Below are 20421 nucleotides of genomic sequence, written 5' to 3'. Positions count from 1 at the left end.
GTTTGTCTTTCTCCACCTCGTCTCTCTGCCTTGCCACCTCCTTCTCTTTCCTCTTTACCTCCTCCTTCCTCTTCTTCATTTCATCCTTTGCGAACTCCACTCCCTTCTCCAACACCCCCTCCTTTATTTCTATCTTCTCTCCCTCCTTCTCGATCTTCTCCAGCTCTTCTCCAGCAGTGCACAGAGATCCTTCACAAGGTCCTCCTTCATCTCTCCATCCAAACTCTCTCTATCTCCCCCTTTCCATTTCCCTCCTCCAGCCAACATGTAGTTCACTACTCCACAACACTGGGCATTATGATGCTTAAGACTCATGACATTATTATGCTCCAGAATGTTAGCCCCAGAGTTCAAATGCAATGTTTCTGGTCCTGTGCCTAATCTCCTATGTAGACTACCATTGTGTCCTCAAATATGTCCCTACATCAAATATTATTCTAAATAAATCTATAGAGTGGGCTCTTTAAATGAACTTCTCCACCAGGGGTCCCCCTTCCATTATGTAACAACTTAAATGGGGGCCAGAACCATTTTTATATAAAATAAGGGTATGCTTCCAAATCATTCATAGTAGCTCAATGTATTTTTTCATTCTAAAATTGAGCATGTTTAAATATAATAATTTCCAACCTAACAGCCTTTTGCAATATACACTGCACAGGTGAAGTCGGAAGTTTACATACACCTTAACCAAATACATTTAAACTCAGTTTATCACAATCCCTGGCATTTAATCCAAGTAGAAATACCTTGTTTTAGGTCAGTTAGGATCACCACTTTAGTTTCAGAATGTGAAATGTCAGAAAAATAGTAGAGAGAATGATTTATTTCAGTTTTTATTTCTTTCATCACATTCCCAGTGGGTCAGAAGTTTACATACACTCAATTAGCATTTGGTAGCATTGCCTTTACATTTTTAACTTGGGTCAAACGCCGGGTAGCCTTCACAACCTTCCCACAATAAGTGTGGTGAATTTTTTCCCCAATGGGATTGAGGTCAGGGCTTTGTGATGGCCACTCCAATACCTTTACTGATGTGGTGTAGTCCTCAATGCCATCGGGAAGAATCCCGGAACATAATCCAGTCTGTGCTAGCAAAACAGTCCTGTAGCTTAGCATCTGCATCATCTGACCACTTCTTTATTGATAGAGTTACTGGTGCTTCCTACTTTAGTTTCTGCTTGTATGCAGGAATCAGGAGGAAAGAATTATGGTCAGATTTGCTAAATGGAGGGTGAGGGAGAGCTTTGTATGCATCTCTGTGTGTGGAGTAAAGGTGTTCTAGAGTTTTTTTTCTCTCTGGTTGCACATTTAACATGCTGGTAGAAATTAGTTTAAAAGGATTTAAGTCCGTGGCCACTAGGAGCGTCGCCTCTGAATGAGCAATTTCCTGTTTGTTTATGGCTTTATACAGCTCATTGAGTGCGGACTTAGTGCCAGCATTGGTTTGTGGTGGTTAATAGACAGCTATAAAAATATAGGTGAAAAGTCTCTTGGTAAATAGTCTGGTCTACAACTTATCATGAGTAACTCTACCTCAGGTGAGCAAAACCTCGAGACTTCCTTAATATTAGATTTTCTGCACCAACTGTTGTTTACAAATATACACAGACCGCCACCCCTTGTCTTACCGGAGGCAGCGGTTCTATCTTGTCGATGTAGCGTAAATCCCACCAGCTGTACTTTAAGCATGTCGTCGTTCAGCCACGACTCGGTGAAACATAAGATATTACAGTGTCGACCTACCTCTCTGATATCTCCATCTATTTCTCATGCGAATGATAGGGATGTGGGCCTTGTCGGGTGTCGGAAGTAAATCCGTTGCGTCCGACTCGTTAAAGAAAAATCTTTGTCCAGTACGAGGTGAGTAATCACTGTCCTGATATCCAGAAGCTCTTTTTGGTCATAAGAGACGGTGGCAGAAACATTATATACAAAATAAGTTACAAAAAAACACGAAAAAACACACTCAATAGCACAATTCCTTCAGAGCCCGTAAAACGGCAGCCATTAACACAACCCGTGGACGTGCGACATACACCTAGTTTGCTGAAAGGTGTCACATATAAAGTGTGACTAGCTCATGACATTTAACAGTGGATGTACGGAGAAAATGCCCTCTTTTTTTCTCACTCCTGTGGGGTGGGGGGTCTGTGCTTTCTAATTAGCTCAAAGTCAAATTGTTTGCCAGTGACGAACATTGCGTTTCTACTAGTAGAAATGGCAGGTTTGTTGTTACCATGTCGGCACGCAGCAGGTATTGCTTTTGTTCCAGCATGAGAAGGAATGGCGTCCCACTGTGATAAGTACCTATCGGCAGTCTATTGGCAGTGAGATTCTCTGGGTTTTATGCAGAAGGGTTCGTCAGCTATCCCCATTTGGTTCCAGGTAGAACCATTTTGGTTCCAGGTAGAACCCTTTTGGATTCAATACAGAACTCTTTCCACATAAGGTTCTACACAAAACCCAAAAGTGTTTTATCTGGAACCAAAAAGGTTATCCTATGGGGACATCCGAAGAAACCCTTTGGAACCTTTTTTTTTCAAAGAGTGCATGATTCTCTATACCAATTAAGTCTGTCACGTGTACATGCCTCTCTGATGGCCTGCCAGGCACCTCCCAGGCACAATCTCCATACTTTCAAAAAGGTTTGGTGTGTTTAATTGCTAAGTTCACTGTAGTGAACTTGATCCACCCAACTACTCAGTTTGACGTCCAAATGAACATTCATCCCGACATTGACAGTAAGCCGGGAAACCAGTGATACACAAGGAAGTTTGATAGTCTCTGACTCATTTTTAGAAAGATATCAGATATCGGATCTCTATTCCCACAATATTTTCTTGTGTCAATATTTTATTTTGTGAGACTGAAGATTTGAATGGGAAGTTCAGTATTTTACATAGATGGTTCCTGAACCTGACAGTAGTCTATGGGCCAGGAGAAACTGTAATCCATGGTTTTGACAATACAAACTTCAGCTTACCTTTGCCTCTGCTAGCTAAAAAATCAATGGAAGTGATAGTGGCATGCGTGCAATTTGTTGCAATTAGTTGTAAAGTACTGGATTTCACCTTTATTGACAGTGCAAGTATATATTGTTCCTGATCTGTGTTTTTCTCTGTGTGCGCCCTCTTCTGTTGTTTAAGAGTGGAGCTTCTATTGCAGTATAATGTCTGTGAATATTTTTGAAAACAAGAAAGGTTGACAGTGATTGTCTCATAGATCTCAGATTAATGTTATCCATTCTCACAATATTTTCTGGTGTCCATGCCCACAAATATTAATTGTTCTATGAGTACAACCTAATTACCTTGAACTGAAAATAGACCTTTTCGGCAGGTTCAGGGGGTTAACTACCTTCATTCATTGTATGTCTAATTAAATATATTTATTTGATTCCGAGTTCTTCATTTAACATTTGTTTAACAGTCTTCAAAGAGGTGTTTTCATTTTCTTCATCCTCATCTTCCATCTTCATTCTTCTTAGTCTTTACCAAGAAAGAACAAGGAACCAGTGGTGTAAAGTACTTAAGGAAAAATACTTTAAAGTAGTACTTAAGTAGTTTTTTGGGTTATCTGTACTTTCTGTACTAATCATATTTTTGACAACATATACTTCACTACATTCCTAAAGAAAATAATGTACTTTTTATGCCATACATTCCTGACACACAAAAGTACTCTTTACATTTTGAATGCTTAGCAGGACAGGCATATCGTCCAATTCATTCACTTATCAAGAGAACATCCCTGGTTATCTGATCTGGTGGACTCACTAAACACAAATGCTTAGTTTGTAAATGATGTCTGAGATTTGCAGTGTACCCCTGGCTATCTGTAAATAAAAATACAAGAACATGGTGCCGTCTGGTTTGCTTAATATAAGGAATTTTACTTTCACTTTTAATACTTAAGTATATTTAAAACCAAATACTTTTAGACTTTTACTCAAGTAGTATGTTATTCTGTGACTTCACTTTTACTTGAGTCATTTTCTTTTAAGGTATCTTTACTTTTACTCAAGTATGACAATTGCATACTTTTCCAACACTTCAAGGAACCTTTGCAGCGTATTTGCTATGGTGTCAGGGTAAAGCTTCATGAATTTTAAAGGTCATTCAAACAATGAGAGATTTTTTTTATTTGAATGACAATTTGTAAAAATAAAAAATTAACTGTGGCACAATTTCAAATCACAAAACAGTATTGATCAGAAGCTACTGTCTATTCCAACATGATGTATGTATGTATGGTAGTCACTGAGGCAAGGGTTAAGCTTAGATTAGAAAACAAAAAAACAAACCCACCAAAAACAACAACACACCAGGATTTGTACAACTGCCACTTGCGGAGTTTGTGGTGAACTTTGTAAAATTCAGGATGATGCGGTCATTTTGTTTTGGGATGTAACAGCCAATACCTGCAGAAATAATATCAAAATAGGACAATGTGTGAGTAATTATACAGTATGTGCAACCTTTTGGTGACAGTTGTTATATTTTATGAATGTAAATAATATAAAATAACTCCTGCGTGCTTTTTTTCCTTACTGTATTTCTCTAGCTTTGCAGAGAAAGAGAAAGATGAAGACAGAGAGACGGTCCGACAGATCGTATTGACCGACCAAAAGACATTCCATCACTACTCACCCACATCCGGTCTGATTATGGTCCCATTCCCCCCAGTCTGAACAAGGAGCTCCCAGAAAGTCTTCTCAGTAGTGTTCCCAGCCACACCATTCACACTCACCAGGAAGGGGCCATAGTCGGGGTACTCTGTATAGGTGAAACTGCAAAAACAACAGAATAATGAATTTATTTGAATTTGAGTCATTGTGAAATGCCAGAATACCACAATTACGTTTGACAGTGAACAAGGTGCAAAATGCAGTATCACTCCATGCCATGCAATGAATGACACCTTGCACTACATAATATTGTCTGTTCATGGTCACTGAAAGGTTCTACACAATTGCTCAAACTGTAATGATTTGAACGCACATTTAACAATCTACAGCATCTCACAATGACACAATGGAAGCTAGTGATCTACTAACTTGAATCCTGAATTGGTCTGCAGTCTCCTCATGGCACCGATAAGGACCCCTCTGAATGCAATGTCAGTACTGTAGGTCTTGTTGGTGGTGTTTGAGATGTTGTTGACTACCACAAGCTCAATGGAATCTAGTCTGGAAGTGTCTGTTGAAAAACCATGTTGCCTGCGATGTCAATACTGTGGTGATAACATTGCAAAGAGGTAAACATGTTCTAGAAGTTAAAAAAATGCTACATTACTTCCTGCTGTGAGGTTCCCAGGATTCGAACTGTTGCCACTCACGGAGTGCGAGCCCGAGACGAACTCAGTAAATTTTAGGATGATGCGGTCATTTGGTTCAGGGATGTAACAGCCAATACCTGCAGAAATAATGTCCAAATAGGTCCGTGTGTGAGTAGGTATACTGTACAGTATGTGCAACATTTGTGTGACAGAGGTGTTGTTATATATTATGAACGTCATTGTAAATAACATGCATGCTTTTCCCCTAATTTCTATCGGGTGATTTGTCCCTCAGCAAATACACCACAAAAAAATGAGAAAGAGAGAGAAGAGGCTTTCCATCATTACTCACCCACATCAGGTCTGATTATGGTCCCATTCCCCCCAGTCTGAACAAGGAGCTCCCAGAAAGTGTTTTCAGTATTGTTCCCGGCTACACCATTCACACTCACCAGGAAGGGGCCATAGTTGCGGTCCTCTGTGTAGGTGAAACTGCAAAAACAACAGTGCTCACCAATGACACCTGACAACATAACATAAATTCACTGACACACCAACTGCCGAGAATTTAACGAAACAGCATGTAACAATGAGCCAATTTAACTTAATAATCTACTAACTTGAATCCTGCATTGGTCTCCTGCAGTCTTCTCATGGCACCGATAAGGACCCCTCTGAATGCGACATTAGTACTGTAGGTCTTATTGGGTGTGTTTGAGATGCTGTTGACTACCACCAACTCAATGGAAGACTCTGTTTAAATTATAATTTACAATGTCAACTATACTGTAGTGTATAGGAGATAGAGATGACATTACAAAGACGTAAAGTAAATAAATATATTCTACATTACTTTCAGTCAGGATTCCAGGAACCAGCAACAGCAGAGCTGCGGAGAGAGAAAAGATGCCATGATCATACTCATCATGCATTCAGGTTCTGTTGGAAGTGTCCAGGACTCATTTCATACATTACGTTTTATGTTGAACCGGTAGCCACTCCTTATCTGGGGAGTTTCTGACAAGGAATAAAATGTATTTCCTCTTCCCTCTTTCTCAAGTTATTGTGTAATGTATGTGTAACACATGTTTTGAACTGGCATGTGCAATGAGTTCCAGGAGGGCTGTCCAACCCTCTTCCTGGAGATCTACCGTCCTGTGGGTTTTCAGTCCAACCCTAATTTAACACACCTGATTCTACGAATTAGCTGCTCAACAAGATCTTAACTAGATGAATCAGATATGCTAAATTAGGGTTGGATCGAAAACCTACAGACCAGTAGATCTCTAGGAAGAGGGTTGGGAAGCCCTGCCTCGGAGGATCTTTAGAATGAGGGCCACAAAAAATGAATGGAAAGTACAGTATTTATGGACACGCTTACGAACCAATCAACATACGATCAATAATATATTTTAAATTAGTAAACTGAACATCTTGATTAAATAAATGTATGAATAATGTCAAATGAATACCAGTATGGGGATGAGATAGGTAGATAGATGGGCTGTTTACAGATGGGCTAAGTACAGGTGCAGTGATCTGTAAGCTGCTTTGACAGCTGGTGCTTAAAGCTAGTGAGGGAGATGTGAGTCTCCAGCTTCAGAGATTTTTGCAATTCGTTCTAGTCATGGGTAGCAGAGAACTGGAAGGAAAGACAACCAAAGGAGGAATTGGCTTTGGGGGTGACCAGTGAGATATACCTGCTGGAGCGCGTGCTACGAGTGGGTGCTGCTATGGTGACCAGTGAGCTGAGATAAGGCAGGGCTTTACCTAGCAGAGACTTGTAGATTACCTGTAGCCAGTGGGTTTGGCGACGAGTATGAAGCGGGGGCCAACCAACGAGAGCGCACAGGTCGCAATGGTGGGTAGTGTATAGGGCTTTGGTGACAAAACGAATGGCACTGTGATAGACTGCATCCAGTTTGTTGAGTAGAGTGTTGGAGCCTATTTTATAGATGACATCACCGAAGTTGAGGATCGGTAGGATGGTCAGTTTTACGAGGGTATGTTTGGCAGCATGAGTGAAGGATGCTTTGTTGCGATATAGGAAGCCGATTGTAGATTTAATTTTGGATTGGAGATGCTTAATGTGAGTCTGGAAGGAGAGTTTACAGTCTAACCAGACACCCAGGTATTTGTAGTTGTCCACGTATTCTAAGTCAGAGCCGTCTAGAGTAGTGATGCTGGACGGGCGAGCAGGTGCAGGCAGTGATCGATTGAATAGCATGCATTTAGTTTTACTTGCGTTTAGGAGCAGTTGGAGGCCACGGAAGGAGAGTTGTATGGCATTGAAGCTCATCTGGAGGTTAGTTAACACAGTGTCCAAGGAGGGGCCAGAAGTATACAGAATGGTGTCGTCTGCGTAGAGGTGGATCACCAGCAGCAAGAGCAGCATCATTGATGTATACAGAAAAGAGAGTCAGCCCGAGAATTGAACCCTGTGGCACACACATAGAGACTGTCAGAGGTCCGGACAACAGGCCCTCCGATTTGACACACTGAACTCTATCAGAGAAGTAGTTGGTAAACCAGGCGAGGCAATCATTTGAGAAACCAAGGCTGTCGAGTCTGCCAATAAGAATGTTGTGATTGACAGAGTCGAAAGCCTTGGCCAGGTCGATGAATACGGCTGCACAGTAATGTCTCTTATCGATGGCGGTTATGGTGTCGTTTAGAACCTTGAGCGTGGCTGAGATGCACCCATGACCAGCTCTGAAACCAGATTGCATAGCGGAGAAGGTATGGTGAGATTCGAAATGGTCAATAATCTGTTTGTTAACTTGGCTTTTGACCACCTTAGAAAGACAGGGTAGGATAGATATAGGTCTGTAGCAGTTTGGGTCTAGAGTGTCACCCCCTTTGAAGAGGGGGATGACCGTGGCAGCTTTCCCAATCTTTGGGAATCTCAGATGATACGAAAGAGAGGTTGAACAGGCTAGTAATAGGGGTTGCAACAATTTCGGCAGATCATTTTAGAAAGAGAGGGTCCAGATTGTCTAGCCCGGCTGATTTGTAGGGGTCCAGATTTTGCAGCTCTTTCAGAGGGGTAGCCATGTGGAAAGCATGGCCAGCCGTAGAGAAATTATTATTGAAATTCTCAATTATAGTGGATTTATCATTGGTGACAGTGTTTCCTAGCCTCAGAGCAGTGGGCAGCTGGGAGGAGGTGCTCTTATTCTCCATGGACTTAATAGTGTCCCAGAACTTTTTTGAGTTAGTACTACAGGATGCAAATTTCTGTTTGAAAAAGCTTGCCTTAGCTTTTCTAACTGCCTGTGTATATTTGTTCCTAACTTCCCTGAAAAGTTGCATATCACGGGGGCTATTCGATGCTAATGCAGAACGCCACAGGATGTTTTTGTGCTGGTCAAGGGCAGACAGGTCTGGAGTGAACCAAGGACTATATCTATTCCTAGTTCTACATTTTTTGAGAGGGGCATGCTTATTTAAGATGGTGAGGAAGGTACTTTTAAAGAGTAGCTAGGCATCATCTACTGACGGGATGAGGTCAATGTCATTCCAGGATACCCCGGCCAGGTCGATTAGAAAGACCTGCTCGCAGAAGTGTTTCAGGGAGCGTTTGACAGTGATGAGCAGTGGTTGTTTGGTCGCAGACCCATTACGGATGCAGGCAATGAGGCAGTGATCGCTGAGATCTTGATTGAAAACAGCAGAGGTGTATTTGGAGGGCAAATTATTTAGGATGACATCTATGAGGGTGCCCGTGTTTACTGATTTGCGGTTGTACCTGGTAGGTTCATTGATCATTTGTGTGAGATTGAGGGCATCAAGCTTAGTTTGTAGGATGGCCGGGGTGTTAAGCATGTCCCAGTTTAGATCACCTAGTAGCACGAGCTCCGAAGATAGGTGGGGGGCAATCAATTCAGATATGGTATCGAGGGCACAGCTGGGGGCAGAGGGAGGTCTATAGCAAGCGGCAACAGTGAGAGACTTGTTTCTGGAAAGGTGAATTTTAGAAGTAGAAGCTCAAATTGTTTGGGTACAGACTTAGATAGTAATACAGAACTCTGCAGGCTATCTTTGCAGTAGATTGCAACACCGCCCCCTTTGGCAGTTCTATCTTGGCGGAAAACGTTATAGTTAGCAATGGAGATTTCAGGGTTTTTGGTGGTTTTCCTAAACCAGGATTCAGACACGGCTAAGACATCTGGGTTGGCAGAGTGTGCTAAAGCAGTGAGTAAAACAAACTTAGGGAGTAGGCTTCTAATGTTAACATGCATGGAACCAAGGCTTTTACGTTTACAGAAGTCAACAAATGAGAGCACCTGTGGGGTGGGAGTGGAGATAGACACTGCAGGACCTGGATTAACCTCCACATCACCAGAGGAACAGAGGAGAAGTAGGATAAGGGTACGGCTAAAGACTTTACGAACTGGCCGTCTAGCAAGTTCAGAACAGAGAGTAAAAGGAGCAGGTTTCTGGGCACGATAGCATAGATTCAAGGCATAGTGTACAGACAAAGTTATTAAGGTAGGATGTGAGTACATTGGAGGTAAACCTAGGCATTGAGTAATGAAGAGAGAGATATAGAGATATAGCTAGCAGTTAGCAGGCCGGGTTAGCAAGCAAGCAATTAGCATGCGCTAGCAGTTACAGACCTGGCAGGTAAGCTAGCAGTTAGCAGGCCGGGGCCGGCAGCTAGCAGTTAGTAGACTGCAGTTAGTAGACCGGGGAAAGCTAGCAGTTAGCAGGCCGGGTTAGCAAGCAAGCAGTTAGCAGACCGGCCCGGCAAGCTAGCAGTTAGCAGACCGGGTTAGCAAGCAAGCAGATAGCAGGGGCTAGAAAGTTAGCCTTTAGGGGACTTCGCGATGGGGGTAAGTCTGTTTTTGCCTCTTCGTGCGGTGATGTCGATAGACCAGTCGTGGAATTAGTAGGATTCCAAATAGCTCTAGGTAGCTAGCAGGCCTAGCTGGTTAGCATAATGGGCCTTCAGCGGGCGTCGCGCTGAGGGAGGACAATAATATTTTTTAGGAGCATGGCCTTATTGGCCTTAATGGATGACTGTCATTCATATCCCATTCACCCAGCTCAATGTAACATTGACAGGTTTAGGCTACTACACGATCCTCGACTTTCCCCTATACCCACCATGAGGTTCCCACAACCTAGCCTATGAATGAAAGTTTACAACGCAGGTGCAAAGGTGGAGAGAAATTTGAATAATCAAGTTGACAGACATTGACACAGTGAATACCGCATTTCACAATATTGCCTACATCTAGCTGATCTAGGGTGTAATCATTAGTCCAACAGTTGCAAATGAGAGTTTCTATTAGACAAATTAAGGTATGTTTTTGGGCTCCTGAGCGGCTCAGAGGTCTAAGGCACTGCATCTCTGTGCTAGAAGTGTCACTACAGACCCTGGTTTGATTCCAGACTGTATCACAACTGTCGGTGATTGGGAGTCCCATAGGGCAGTGCACAATTGGCTCAGCGTTGTCCAGGTTAGGGTTTTGCCAGGGTAAGCCACCATTGTAAATTAGAATTTGTTCTTAACTGACTTGCCTAGTTAAATAAATAAAATATGTTTATCCCCATTCTTTTTGCTTCCTTCTAATAAATGTTTTTCAACAGAATTGGCTGAATGAATACACCTCTGATCATAGCAAACACAGTTCACTTTCATATAGGGGTGTGCCGAGTAGTCGGACAAAACGAGTATGTAACGGATATGGGCAATTTTCTGGATACTATGAGGAACCGAGTATTTTGTTGATCGGAAGAAAACGTATTTTCGGGTGCCAGGAAGCAACTTTGTCATGCCAGTCAGTCACAGAGTTTCTAAACCATACTGTACTCTTTGAGTCGTTGATGTGCGGTCTGAATAACTCAACTGTCTAGTTTGCCTGTCTGTAAAGAGAAGTGCGGGCTGTATGTTGATCCTGCTGCTCTTGTTGGATAGAATGAAGCTTTATTTCTCCTTCTACTCACTTCATAATTTCACCCGATCACATTTCTTTGCATGTTTTCGGTCTGATCATTTAGGTTGCTGCTGCCTGCTATTATGATAAATCACATGGCGAGGACGTTTGCTATCAAGCTATCAATGTGCTTAATATCTAACAAGTGGGGAAAGGGTAGGGAAAAACATGAAACGAATGCGCAACTTGGCTACCGGCTGCAAGTTGAGGACACACACAGAGACACACGTACACACCCAAAAAAGCTGCTCCTGCAGCTTTTGTAGTTTGAAAGTGCAGGTAGGTATTTTGCCAACATCTATTGTGGCATATTAAAACGCTTTCATAGCAGCCACATACAAACAGCATGAGCCTCGTTGATTTTTCAGTAATTCCTTTTCGCATCTAGGCGCTCTCCTCTCACCTTTTCCCTTTGTTTGTGTACTTCAGTGCAAAACACATCAGCTGTCTGTGACAAGCCCGAAAAAAACATTCCAAGCCAAACCTTCATATCATGACCGCTAACTGTTACACACAGCCTACATCGTTGTTGCCATATAAGCTAACTTCAAGTCAACATAGCTACTAGAACGAATGTGTTAGTAAACCACTACAATCATGCCCTTATAAAAGTTTTGAAGCTGCAGTATCTGCAGTTGACTATGATATTTGGGTGCAGTGATTGCAGAATAACTGCAGTGTACTGCAGGTGAACTGCATTTATACTGCACTGTGACTGCACTAACACTGCAAAAATTACTGCAGTAAAAAAGTGTTATTTTGGACGTAGTATTTGCAGCATAAGTGGTCATACATGTAACTACCGTGTAAGTCTATGGAAGGGGGTGTCAACCACGAGCGTCCTCGATTTTGTATTGAAGTCAATGCACCAAGAGGAGGATGGAAACTAGCTGTCCTCCAGCTACACCATGGTGCTACCCTACAGAGTGCTGCTGAGGCTACTTTAGATCATTGCAAAACAGTGTGTTTTATCTAAAAATAATAACTTTTTAAATGTTTCACTATTTTTATTTTATGAAATTCCTCTGCTGTATAGTATCATTATTCTGTTCATATGGCTTTGGCTATGTGCAGTATAGGGTTTATGGATCTAAGTCTCTCATAGAATACTGTTAAGTTAAGGAAACACAGTACATATATAGAAGGTCATTTGAGTGAACTACCTGTTATGTGGAGGGTCTGTACCTATTCAGTCGGTTTATTTTTCTTGATTAGTCTGTAGATCAATTCCCTCCTCTCATCCTGCAACTCGCTTCTAACTCATAGCACCAAGCACCAATCGCTAATCTTCATCTGCTCTCTCTTTCTGCGATGTCTTTGAACATCTCAGGCCCTCTTCACACAATCACGCAACCCCCCCCTCAAGGTTTTGTCTTACATTCTCCAGTCCTTTTTTTTTCAGCTCCAGCACTGCGTCCATGTATGGTTCCTTGTATTTATTTTTCTCCTCATTCAGTCTTTCCTCTCCTTCCATAATCTCTCTCACTCTCTCATTTTCTCCCTCCACCTTCTCTCTCACCAACTCCATTTCCTTCTTGACCCTGATTGCCATGTCCTTAACCCTCTACCTCTTTCTCACTCTCCTTCATCTTCTCCTTCAATCCTTCCAACTCCTCCATCAATTTCTTCATATCTTCTGCTTTTCTCTCGATTTCCTTTCTCTCTGTTGTCTTCTCTTCCATTCTCTTAATCTACTCTCTGACTCTTCATCTCTATCCTCCACTTCTCTTCCAACTCCTCCTTTTTCTGCTTCACCTGCTTCTCTCTCTTCTCCTCTATTTCATTCCTTCCCAGCTCCTTTCTTGTTTACCTTCTCTCCCACAACCTCAATGAACTCTCTCACTTTCTTCATCTTGGTGTTCCACATTTCCCCTGTCCCCGCCTTCACAAGCTCCACCTCTTTCTCTTCCTTCTCCTCCATCTTTGCCATCACCCTCTCTACCTTCAGCTTAAGCTTCTCCTCCATATCTAACTTCATCTACTCCACCTGTTTCTCTTTCTTGTCCTCTGTCTCTATCATCACCCCCTCTATTTCCATATTTAGCCTCTCCTCCATATCCTTCTTCACACGCTCCACCTCCACCTTCCTCTCCTCATACTCCCTCTTTCCCTCCACTTCTTTCTCTCCCCATTGCTGCCCCTCTTTTCCCTTTTTTATTTTCTCCTTCAATCCCACCAACTCCTCTCTCACTTTCTTCACCTCCTCCCTTGCATTCTCTTCCATATCCATTTTAATTCTGTCCATCTCCTATTTCTCTTTAATCATCTGTCCTGTTCTTGTCATCTTTTCAATCTCTCATTCACATCCACTTTCACCCTTTCCACAATCTTATTCCTCCACTCTAACTTTTCTTTCTCCTTTTCCAACTCCAACTTTCCAACTTTCCAACTTTCTCCAAAATGTCCAGCTTCTTTCTCTTCTCCAGTTTCTCTTTCTGTCTATCCAATCCCTTGTCTTTCATATATTCCTCCTCCTTCTTCTTCTCCACTTCATTGACCTTCTTCCTCACCCTCGGTTTGTCTTTCTCCACCTCGTCTCTCTGCCTTGCCACCTCCTTCTCTTTCCTCTTTACCTCCTCCTTCCTCTTCTTCATTTCATCCTTTGCGAACTCCACTCCCTTCTCCAACACCCCTCCTTTATTTCTATCTTCTCTCCCTCCTTCTCGATCTTCTCCAGCTCTTCTCCAGCAGTGCACAGAGATCCTTCACAAGGTCCTCCTTCATCTCTCCATCCAAACTCTCTCTATCTCCCCCTTTCCATTTCCCTCCTCCAGCCAACATGTAGTTCACTACTCCACAACACTGGGCATTATGATGCTTAAGACTCATGACATTATTATGCTCCAGAATGTTAGCCCCAGAGTTCAAATGCAATGTTTCTGGTCCTGTGCCTAATCTCCTATGTAGACTACCATTGTGTCCTCAAATATGTCCCTACATCAAATATTATTCTAAATAAATCTATAGAGTGGGCTCTTTAAATGAACTTCTCCACCAGGGGTCCCCCTTCCATTATGTAACAACTTAAATGGGGGCCAGAACCATTTTTATATAAAATAAGGGTATGCTTCCAAATCATTCATAGTAGCTCAATGTATTTTTTCATTCTAAAATTGAGCATGTTTAAATATAATAATTTCCAACCTAACAGCCTTTTGCAATATACACTGCACAGGTGAAGTCGGAAGTTTACATACACCTTAACCAAATACATTTAAACTCAGTTTATCACAATCCCTGGCATTTAATCCAAGTAGAAATACCTTGTTTTAGGTCAGTTAGGATCACCACTTTAGTTTCAGAATGTGAAATGTCAGAAAAATAGTAGAGAGAATGATTTATTTCAGTTTTTATTTCTTTCATCACATTCCCAGTGGGTCAGAAGTTTACATACACTCAATTAGCATTTGGTAGCATTGCCTTTACATTTTTTAACTTGGGTCAAACGCTTCGGGTAGCCTTCACAACCTTCCCACAATAAGTGTGGTGAATTTTTTTCCCCAATGGGATTGAGGTCAGGGCTTTGTGATGGCCACTCCAATACCTTTACTGATGTGGTGTAGTCCTCAATGCCATCGGGAAGAATCCCGGAACATAATCCAGTCTGTGCTAGCAAAACAGTCCTGTAGCTTAGCATCTGCATCATCTGACCACTTCTTTATTGATAGAGTTACTGGTGCTTCCTACTTTAGTTTCTGCTTGTATGCAGGAATCAGGAGGAAAGAATTATGGTCAGATTTGCTAAATGGAGGGTGAGGGAGAGCTTTGTATGCATCTCTGTGTGTGGAGTAAAGGTGTTCTAGAGTTTTTTTTCTCTCTGGTTGCACATTTAACATGCTGGTAGAAATTAGTTTAAAAGGATTTAAGTCCGTGGCCACTAGGAGCGTCGCCTCTGAATGAGCAATTTCCTGTTTGTTTATGGCTTTATACAGCTCATTGAGTGCGGACTTAGTGCCAGCATTGGTTTGTGGTGGTTAATAGACAGCTATAAAAAATATAGGTGAAAAGTCTCTTGGTAAATAGTCTGGTCTACAACTTATCATGAGTAACTCTACCTCAGGTGAGCAAAACCTCGAGACTTCCTTAATATTAGATTTTCTGCACCAACTGTTGTTTACAAATATACACAGACCGCCACCCCTTGTCTTACCGGAGGCAGCGGTTCTATCTTGTCGATGTAGCGTAAATCCCACCAGCTGTACTTTAAGCATGTCGTCGTTCAGCCACGACTCGGTGAAACATAAGATATTACAGTGTCGACCTACCTCTCTGATATCTCCATCTATTTCTCATGCGAATGATAGGGATGTGGGCCTTGTCGGGTGTCGGAAGTAAATCCGTTGCGTCCACTCGTTAAAGAAAAAATCTTTGTCCAGTACGAGGTGAGTAATCACTGTCCTGATATCCAGAAGCTCTTTTTGGTCATAAGAGACGGTGGCAGAAACATTATATACAAAATAAGTTACAAAAAACACGAAAAAACACACTCAATAGCACAATTCCTTCAGAGCCCGTAAAACGGCAGCCATTAACACAACCCGTGGACGTGCGACATACACCTAGTTTGCTGAAAGGTGTCACATATAAAGTGTGACTAGCTCATGACATTTAACAGTGGATGTACGGAGAAAATGCCCTCTTTTTTCTCACTCCTGTGGGGTGGGGGTCTGTGCTTTCTAATTAGCTCAAAGTCAAATTGTTTGCCAGTGACGAACATTGCGTTTCTACTAGTAGAAATGGCAGGTTTGTTGTTACCATGTCGGCACGCAGCAGGTATTGCTTTTGTTCCAGCATGAGAAGGAATGGCGTCCCACTGTGATAAGTACCTATCGGCAGTCTATTGGCAGTGAGATTCTCTGGGTTTTATGCAGAAGGGTTCGTCAGCTATCCCCATTTGGTTCCAGGTAGAACCATTTTGGTTCCAGGTAGAACCCTTTTGGATTCAATACAGAACTCTTTCCACATAAGGTTCTACACAAAACCCAAAAGTGTTTTATCTGGAACCAAAAAGGTTATCCTATGGGGACATCCGAAGAAACCCTTTGGAACCTTTTTTTTTTTCAAAGAGTGCATGATTCTCTATACCAATTAAGTCTGTCACGTGTACATGCCTCTCTGATGGCCTGCCAGGCACCTCCCAGGCACAATCTCCATACTTTCAAAAAGGTTTGGTGTGTTTAATTGCTAAGTTCACTGTAGTGAACTTGATCCACCAACTACTCAGTTTGACGTCCAAATGAACATTCATCCCGACATTGACAGTAAGCCGGAAACCAGTGATACACAAGGAAGTTTGATAGTCTCTGACTCATTTTTAGAAAGATATCAGATATCGGATCTCTATTCCCACAATATTTTCTTGTGTCAATATTTTATTTTGTGAGACTGAAGATTTGAATGGGAAGTTCAGTATTTTACATAGATGGTTCCTGAACCTGACAGTAGTCTATGGGCCAGGAGAAACTGTAATCCATGGTTTTGACAATACAAACTTCAGCTTACCTTTGCCTCTGCTAGCTAAAAAATCAATGGAAGTGATAGTGGCATGCGTGCAATTTGTTGCAATTAGTTGTAAAGTACTGGATTTCACCTTTATTGACAGTGCAAGTATATATTGTTCCTGATCTGTGTTTTCTCTGTGTGCGCCCTCTTCTGTTGTTTAAGAGTGGAGCTTCTATTGCAGTATAATGTCTGTGAATATTTTTGAAAACAAGAAAGGTTGACAGTGATTGTCTCATAGATCTCAGATTAATGTTATCCATTCTCACAATATTTTCTGGTGTCCATGCCCACAAATATTAATTGTTCTATGAGTACAACCTAATTACCTTGAACTGAAAATAGACCTTTTCGGCAGGTTCAGGGGTTAACTACCTTCATTCATTGTATGTCTAATTAAATATATTTATTTGATTCCGAGTTCTTCATTTAACATTTGTTTAACAGTCTTCAAAGAGGTGTTTTCATTTTCTTCATCCTCATCTTCCATCTTCATTCTTCTTAGTCTTTACCAAGAAAGAACAAGGAACCAGTGGTGTAAAGTACTTAAGGAAAAATACTTTAAAGTAGTACTTAAGTAGTTTTTGGGTTATCTGTACTTTCTGTACTAATCATATTTTTGACAACATATACTTCACTACATTCCTAAAGAAAATAATGTACTTTTTATGCCATACATTCCTGACACACAAAAGTACTCTTTACATTTTGAATGCTTAGCAGGACAGGCATATCGTCCAATTCATTCACTTATCAAGAGAACATCCCTGGTTATCTGATCTGGTGGACTCACTAAACACAAATGCTTAGTTTGTAAATGATGTCTGAGATTTGCAGTGTACCCCTGGCTATCTGTAAATAAAAATACAAGAACATGGTGCCGTCTGGTTTGCTTAATATAAGGAATTTTACTTTCACTTTTAATACTTAAGTATATTTAAAACCAAATACTTTTAGACTTTTACTCAAGTAGTATGTTATTCTGTGACTTCACTTTTACTTGAGTCATTTTCTTTTAAGGTATCTTTACTTTTACTCAAGTATGACAATTGCATACTTTTCCAACACTTCAAGGAACCTTTGCAGCGTATTTGCTATGGTGTCAGGGTAAAGCTTCATGAATTTTAAAGGTCATTCAAACAATGAGAGAATTTTTTTATTTGAATGACAATTTGTAAAAATAAAAAATAAACTGTGGCACAATTTCAAATCACAAAACAGTATTGATCAGAAGCTACTGTCTATTCCAACATGATCACACAATAACTTTTACACTGGTTGAAAATCATACTCACAGAAAACAACAAAAACCACATATTTATCTGCCGATTTAGATGTATTAAGCAAGTGAACTTCCCTGCTAATGAGTTAGTAAGTGACTTAGGGTTAGATATGGAGTTAATTAGTGACTTAATAAGGTGTGGTATGGTAGTGACAAAGGTATGGGGTTAGATAGTGTTTTAGGGTTATGTATGGTAGTCACTGAGGCAAGGGTTAAGCTTAGATTAGAAAACAAAAAAACAAACCCACCAAAAACAACAACACACCAGGATTTGTACAACTGCCACTTGCGGAGTTTGTGGTGAACATTGTAAAATTCAGGATGATGCGGTCATTTTGTTTTGGGATGTAACAGCCAATACCTGCAGAAATAATATAAAAATAGGACAATGTGTGAGTAATTATACAGTATGTGCAACCTTTTGGTGACAGTTGTTATATTTTATGAATGTAAATAATATAAAATAACTCCTGCGTGCTTTTTTTCCTTACTGTATTTCTCTAGCTTTGCAGAGAAAGAGAAAGATGAAGACAGAGAGACGGTCCGACAGATCGTATTGACCGACCAAAAGACATTCCATCACTACTCACCCACATCCGGTCTGATTATGGTCCCATTCCCCCCAGTCTGAACAAGGAGCTCCCAGAAAGTCTTCTCAGTAGTGTTCCCAGCCACACCATTCACACTCACCAGGAAGGGGCCATAGTCGGGGTACTCTGTATAGGTGAAACTGCAAAAACAACAGAATAATGAATTTATTTGAATTTGAGTCATTGTGAAATGCCAGAATACCACAATTACGTTTGACAGTGAACAAGGTGCAAAATGCAGTATCACTCCATGCCATGCAATGAATGACACCTTGCACTACATAATATTGTCTGTTCATGGTCACTGAAAGGTTCTACACAATTGCTCAAACTGTAATGATTTGAACGCACATTTAACAATCTACAGCATCTCACAATGACACAATGGAAGCTAGTGATCTACTAACTTGAATCCTGAATTGGTCTGCAGTCTCCTCATGGCACCGATAAGGACCCCTCTGAATGCAATGTCAGTACTGTAGGTCTTGTTGGTGGTGTTTGAGATGTTGTTGACTACCACAAGCTCAATGGAATCTAGTCTGGAAGTGTCTGTTGAAAAACCATGTTGCCTGCGATGTCAATACTGTGGTGATAACATTGCAAAGAGGTAAACATGTTCTAGAAGTTAAAAAAATGCTACATTACTTCCTGCTGTGAGGTTCCCAGGATTCGAACTGTTGCCACTCACGGAGTGCGAGCCCGAGACGAACTCAGTAAATTTTAGGATGATGCGGTCATTTGGTTCAGGGATGTAACAGCCAATACCTGCAGAAATAATGTCCAAATAGGTCCGTGTGTGAGTAGGTATACTGTACAGTATGTGCAACATTTGTGTGACAGAGGTGTTGTTATATATTATGAACGTCATTGTAAATAACATGCATGCTTTTCCCCTAATTTCTATCGGGTGATTTGTCCCTCAGCAAATACACCACAAAAAAATGAGAAAGAGAGAGAAGAGGCTTTCCATCATTACTCACCCACATCAGGTCTGATTATGGTCCCATTCCCCCCAGTCTGAACAAGGAGCTCCCAGAAAGTGTTTTCAGTATTGTTCCCGGCTACACCATTCACACTCACCAGGAAGGGGCCATAGTTGCGGTCCTCTGTGTAGGTGAAACTGCAAAAACAACAGTGCTCACCAATGACACCTGACAACATAACATAAATTCACTGACACACCAACTGCCGAGAATTTAACGAAACAGCATGTAACAATGAGCCAATTTAACTTAATAATCTACTAACTTGAATCCTGCATTGGTCTCCTGCAGTCTTCTCATGGCACCGATAAGGACCCCTCTGAATGCGACATTAGTACTGTAGGTCTTATTGGGTGTGTTTGAGATGCTGTTGACTACCACCAACTCAATGGAAGACTCTGTTTAAATTATAATTTACAATGTCAACTATACTGTAGTGTATAGGAGATAGAGATGACATTACAAAGACGTAAAGTAAATAAATATATTCTACATTACTTTCAGTCAGGATTCCAGGAACCAGCAACAGCAGAGCTGCGGAGAGAAAAGATGCCATGATCATACTCATCATGCATTCAGGTTCTGTTGGAAGTGTCCAGGACTCATTTCATACATTACGTTTTATGTTGAACCGGTAGCCACTCCTTATCTGGGGAGTTTCTGACAAGGAATAAAATGTATTTCCTCTTCCCTCTTTCTCAAGTTATTGTGTAATGTATGTGTAACACATGTTTTGAACTGGCATGTGCAATGAGTTCCAGGAGGGCTGTCCAACCCTCTTCCTGGAGATCTACCGTCCTGTGGGTTTTCAGTCCAACCCTAATTTAACACACCTGATTCTACGA

General features: G+C 41.3%; 2 protein-coding genes across 2 annotated transcripts; both read right to left on the bottom strand.

Annotated features, from left to right (window-relative positions):
• Positions 1 to 4120: 4120 nt before the first annotated feature.
• Positions 4121 to 6174, bottom strand: LOC135574999 (uncharacterized). The gene is made up of 7 exons (XM_065027133.1): positions 6134 to 6174; positions 5901 to 6033; positions 5633 to 5772; positions 5298 to 5417; positions 5060 to 5201; positions 4653 to 4792; positions 4121 to 4423 (listed from the first exon to the last, which is right to left on the bottom strand). The coding sequence occupies exons 2-7, from the start codon at positions 5933 to 5935 to the stop codon at positions 4281 to 4283; spliced, it is 720 nt and encodes a 239-aa protein (XP_064883205.1). The 5' UTR covers positions 5936 to 6033; positions 6134 to 6174; the 3' UTR covers positions 4121 to 4280.
• Positions 6175 to 17859: 11685 nt separating this feature from the next.
• LOC135574998 (uncharacterized) lies at positions 17860 to 20212 on the bottom strand. The gene is made up of 7 exons (XM_065027132.1): positions 20075 to 20212; positions 19842 to 19974; positions 19574 to 19713; positions 19239 to 19358; positions 19001 to 19142; positions 18594 to 18733; positions 17860 to 18364 (listed from the first exon to the last, which is right to left on the bottom strand). Exons 1-7 carry the CDS (start codon positions 20145 to 20147, stop codon positions 18222 to 18224), a joined length of 891 nt encoding a protein of 296 aa, XP_064883204.1. The 5' UTR covers positions 20148 to 20212; the 3' UTR covers positions 17860 to 18221.
• Positions 20213 to 20421: the final 209 nt, after the last annotated feature.

This window comes from Oncorhynchus nerka, linkage group LG14 (genome assembly GCF_034236695.1).
Source record: "Oncorhynchus nerka isolate Pitt River linkage group LG14, Oner_Uvic_2.0, whole genome shotgun sequence".
Taxonomy (NCBI): domain Eukaryota; kingdom Metazoa; phylum Chordata; class Actinopteri; order Salmoniformes; family Salmonidae; genus Oncorhynchus; species Oncorhynchus nerka.
This window is presented reverse-complemented; position numbering and strand designations above follow the sequence as displayed.

Bases quoted from the DNA above. Each gene is read 5' to 3' on its own strand.
- LOC135574999 (XM_065027133.1), bottom strand. From the start codon at position 5,935: ATGAGAAGACTGCAGGAGACCAATGCAGGATTCAA. The intron at 5,418-5,632 runs GTGAGTAATGAT...TTATTTCTGCAG, and splicing joins CATAATCAGACCTGATGTGG to GTATTGGCTGTTACATCCCT. The intron at 4,793-5,059 runs GTTAGTAGATCA...TTGTTTTTGCAG, and splicing joins CAGACCAATTCAGGATTCAA to TTTCACCTATACAGAGTACC.
- LOC135574998 (XM_065027132.1), bottom strand. From the start codon at position 20,147: ATGATGAGTATGATCATGGCATCTTTTCTCTCCGCAGCTCTGCTGTTG. The intron at 19,975-20,074 runs GTAATGTAGAAT...TAATTTAAACAG, and splicing joins TCCTGGAATCCTGACTGAAA to AGTCTTCCATTGAGTTGGTG. The intron at 19,714-19,841 runs GTTAGTAGATTA...TTGTTTTTGCAG, and splicing joins GAGACCAATGCAGGATTCAA to TTTCACCTACACAGAGGACC.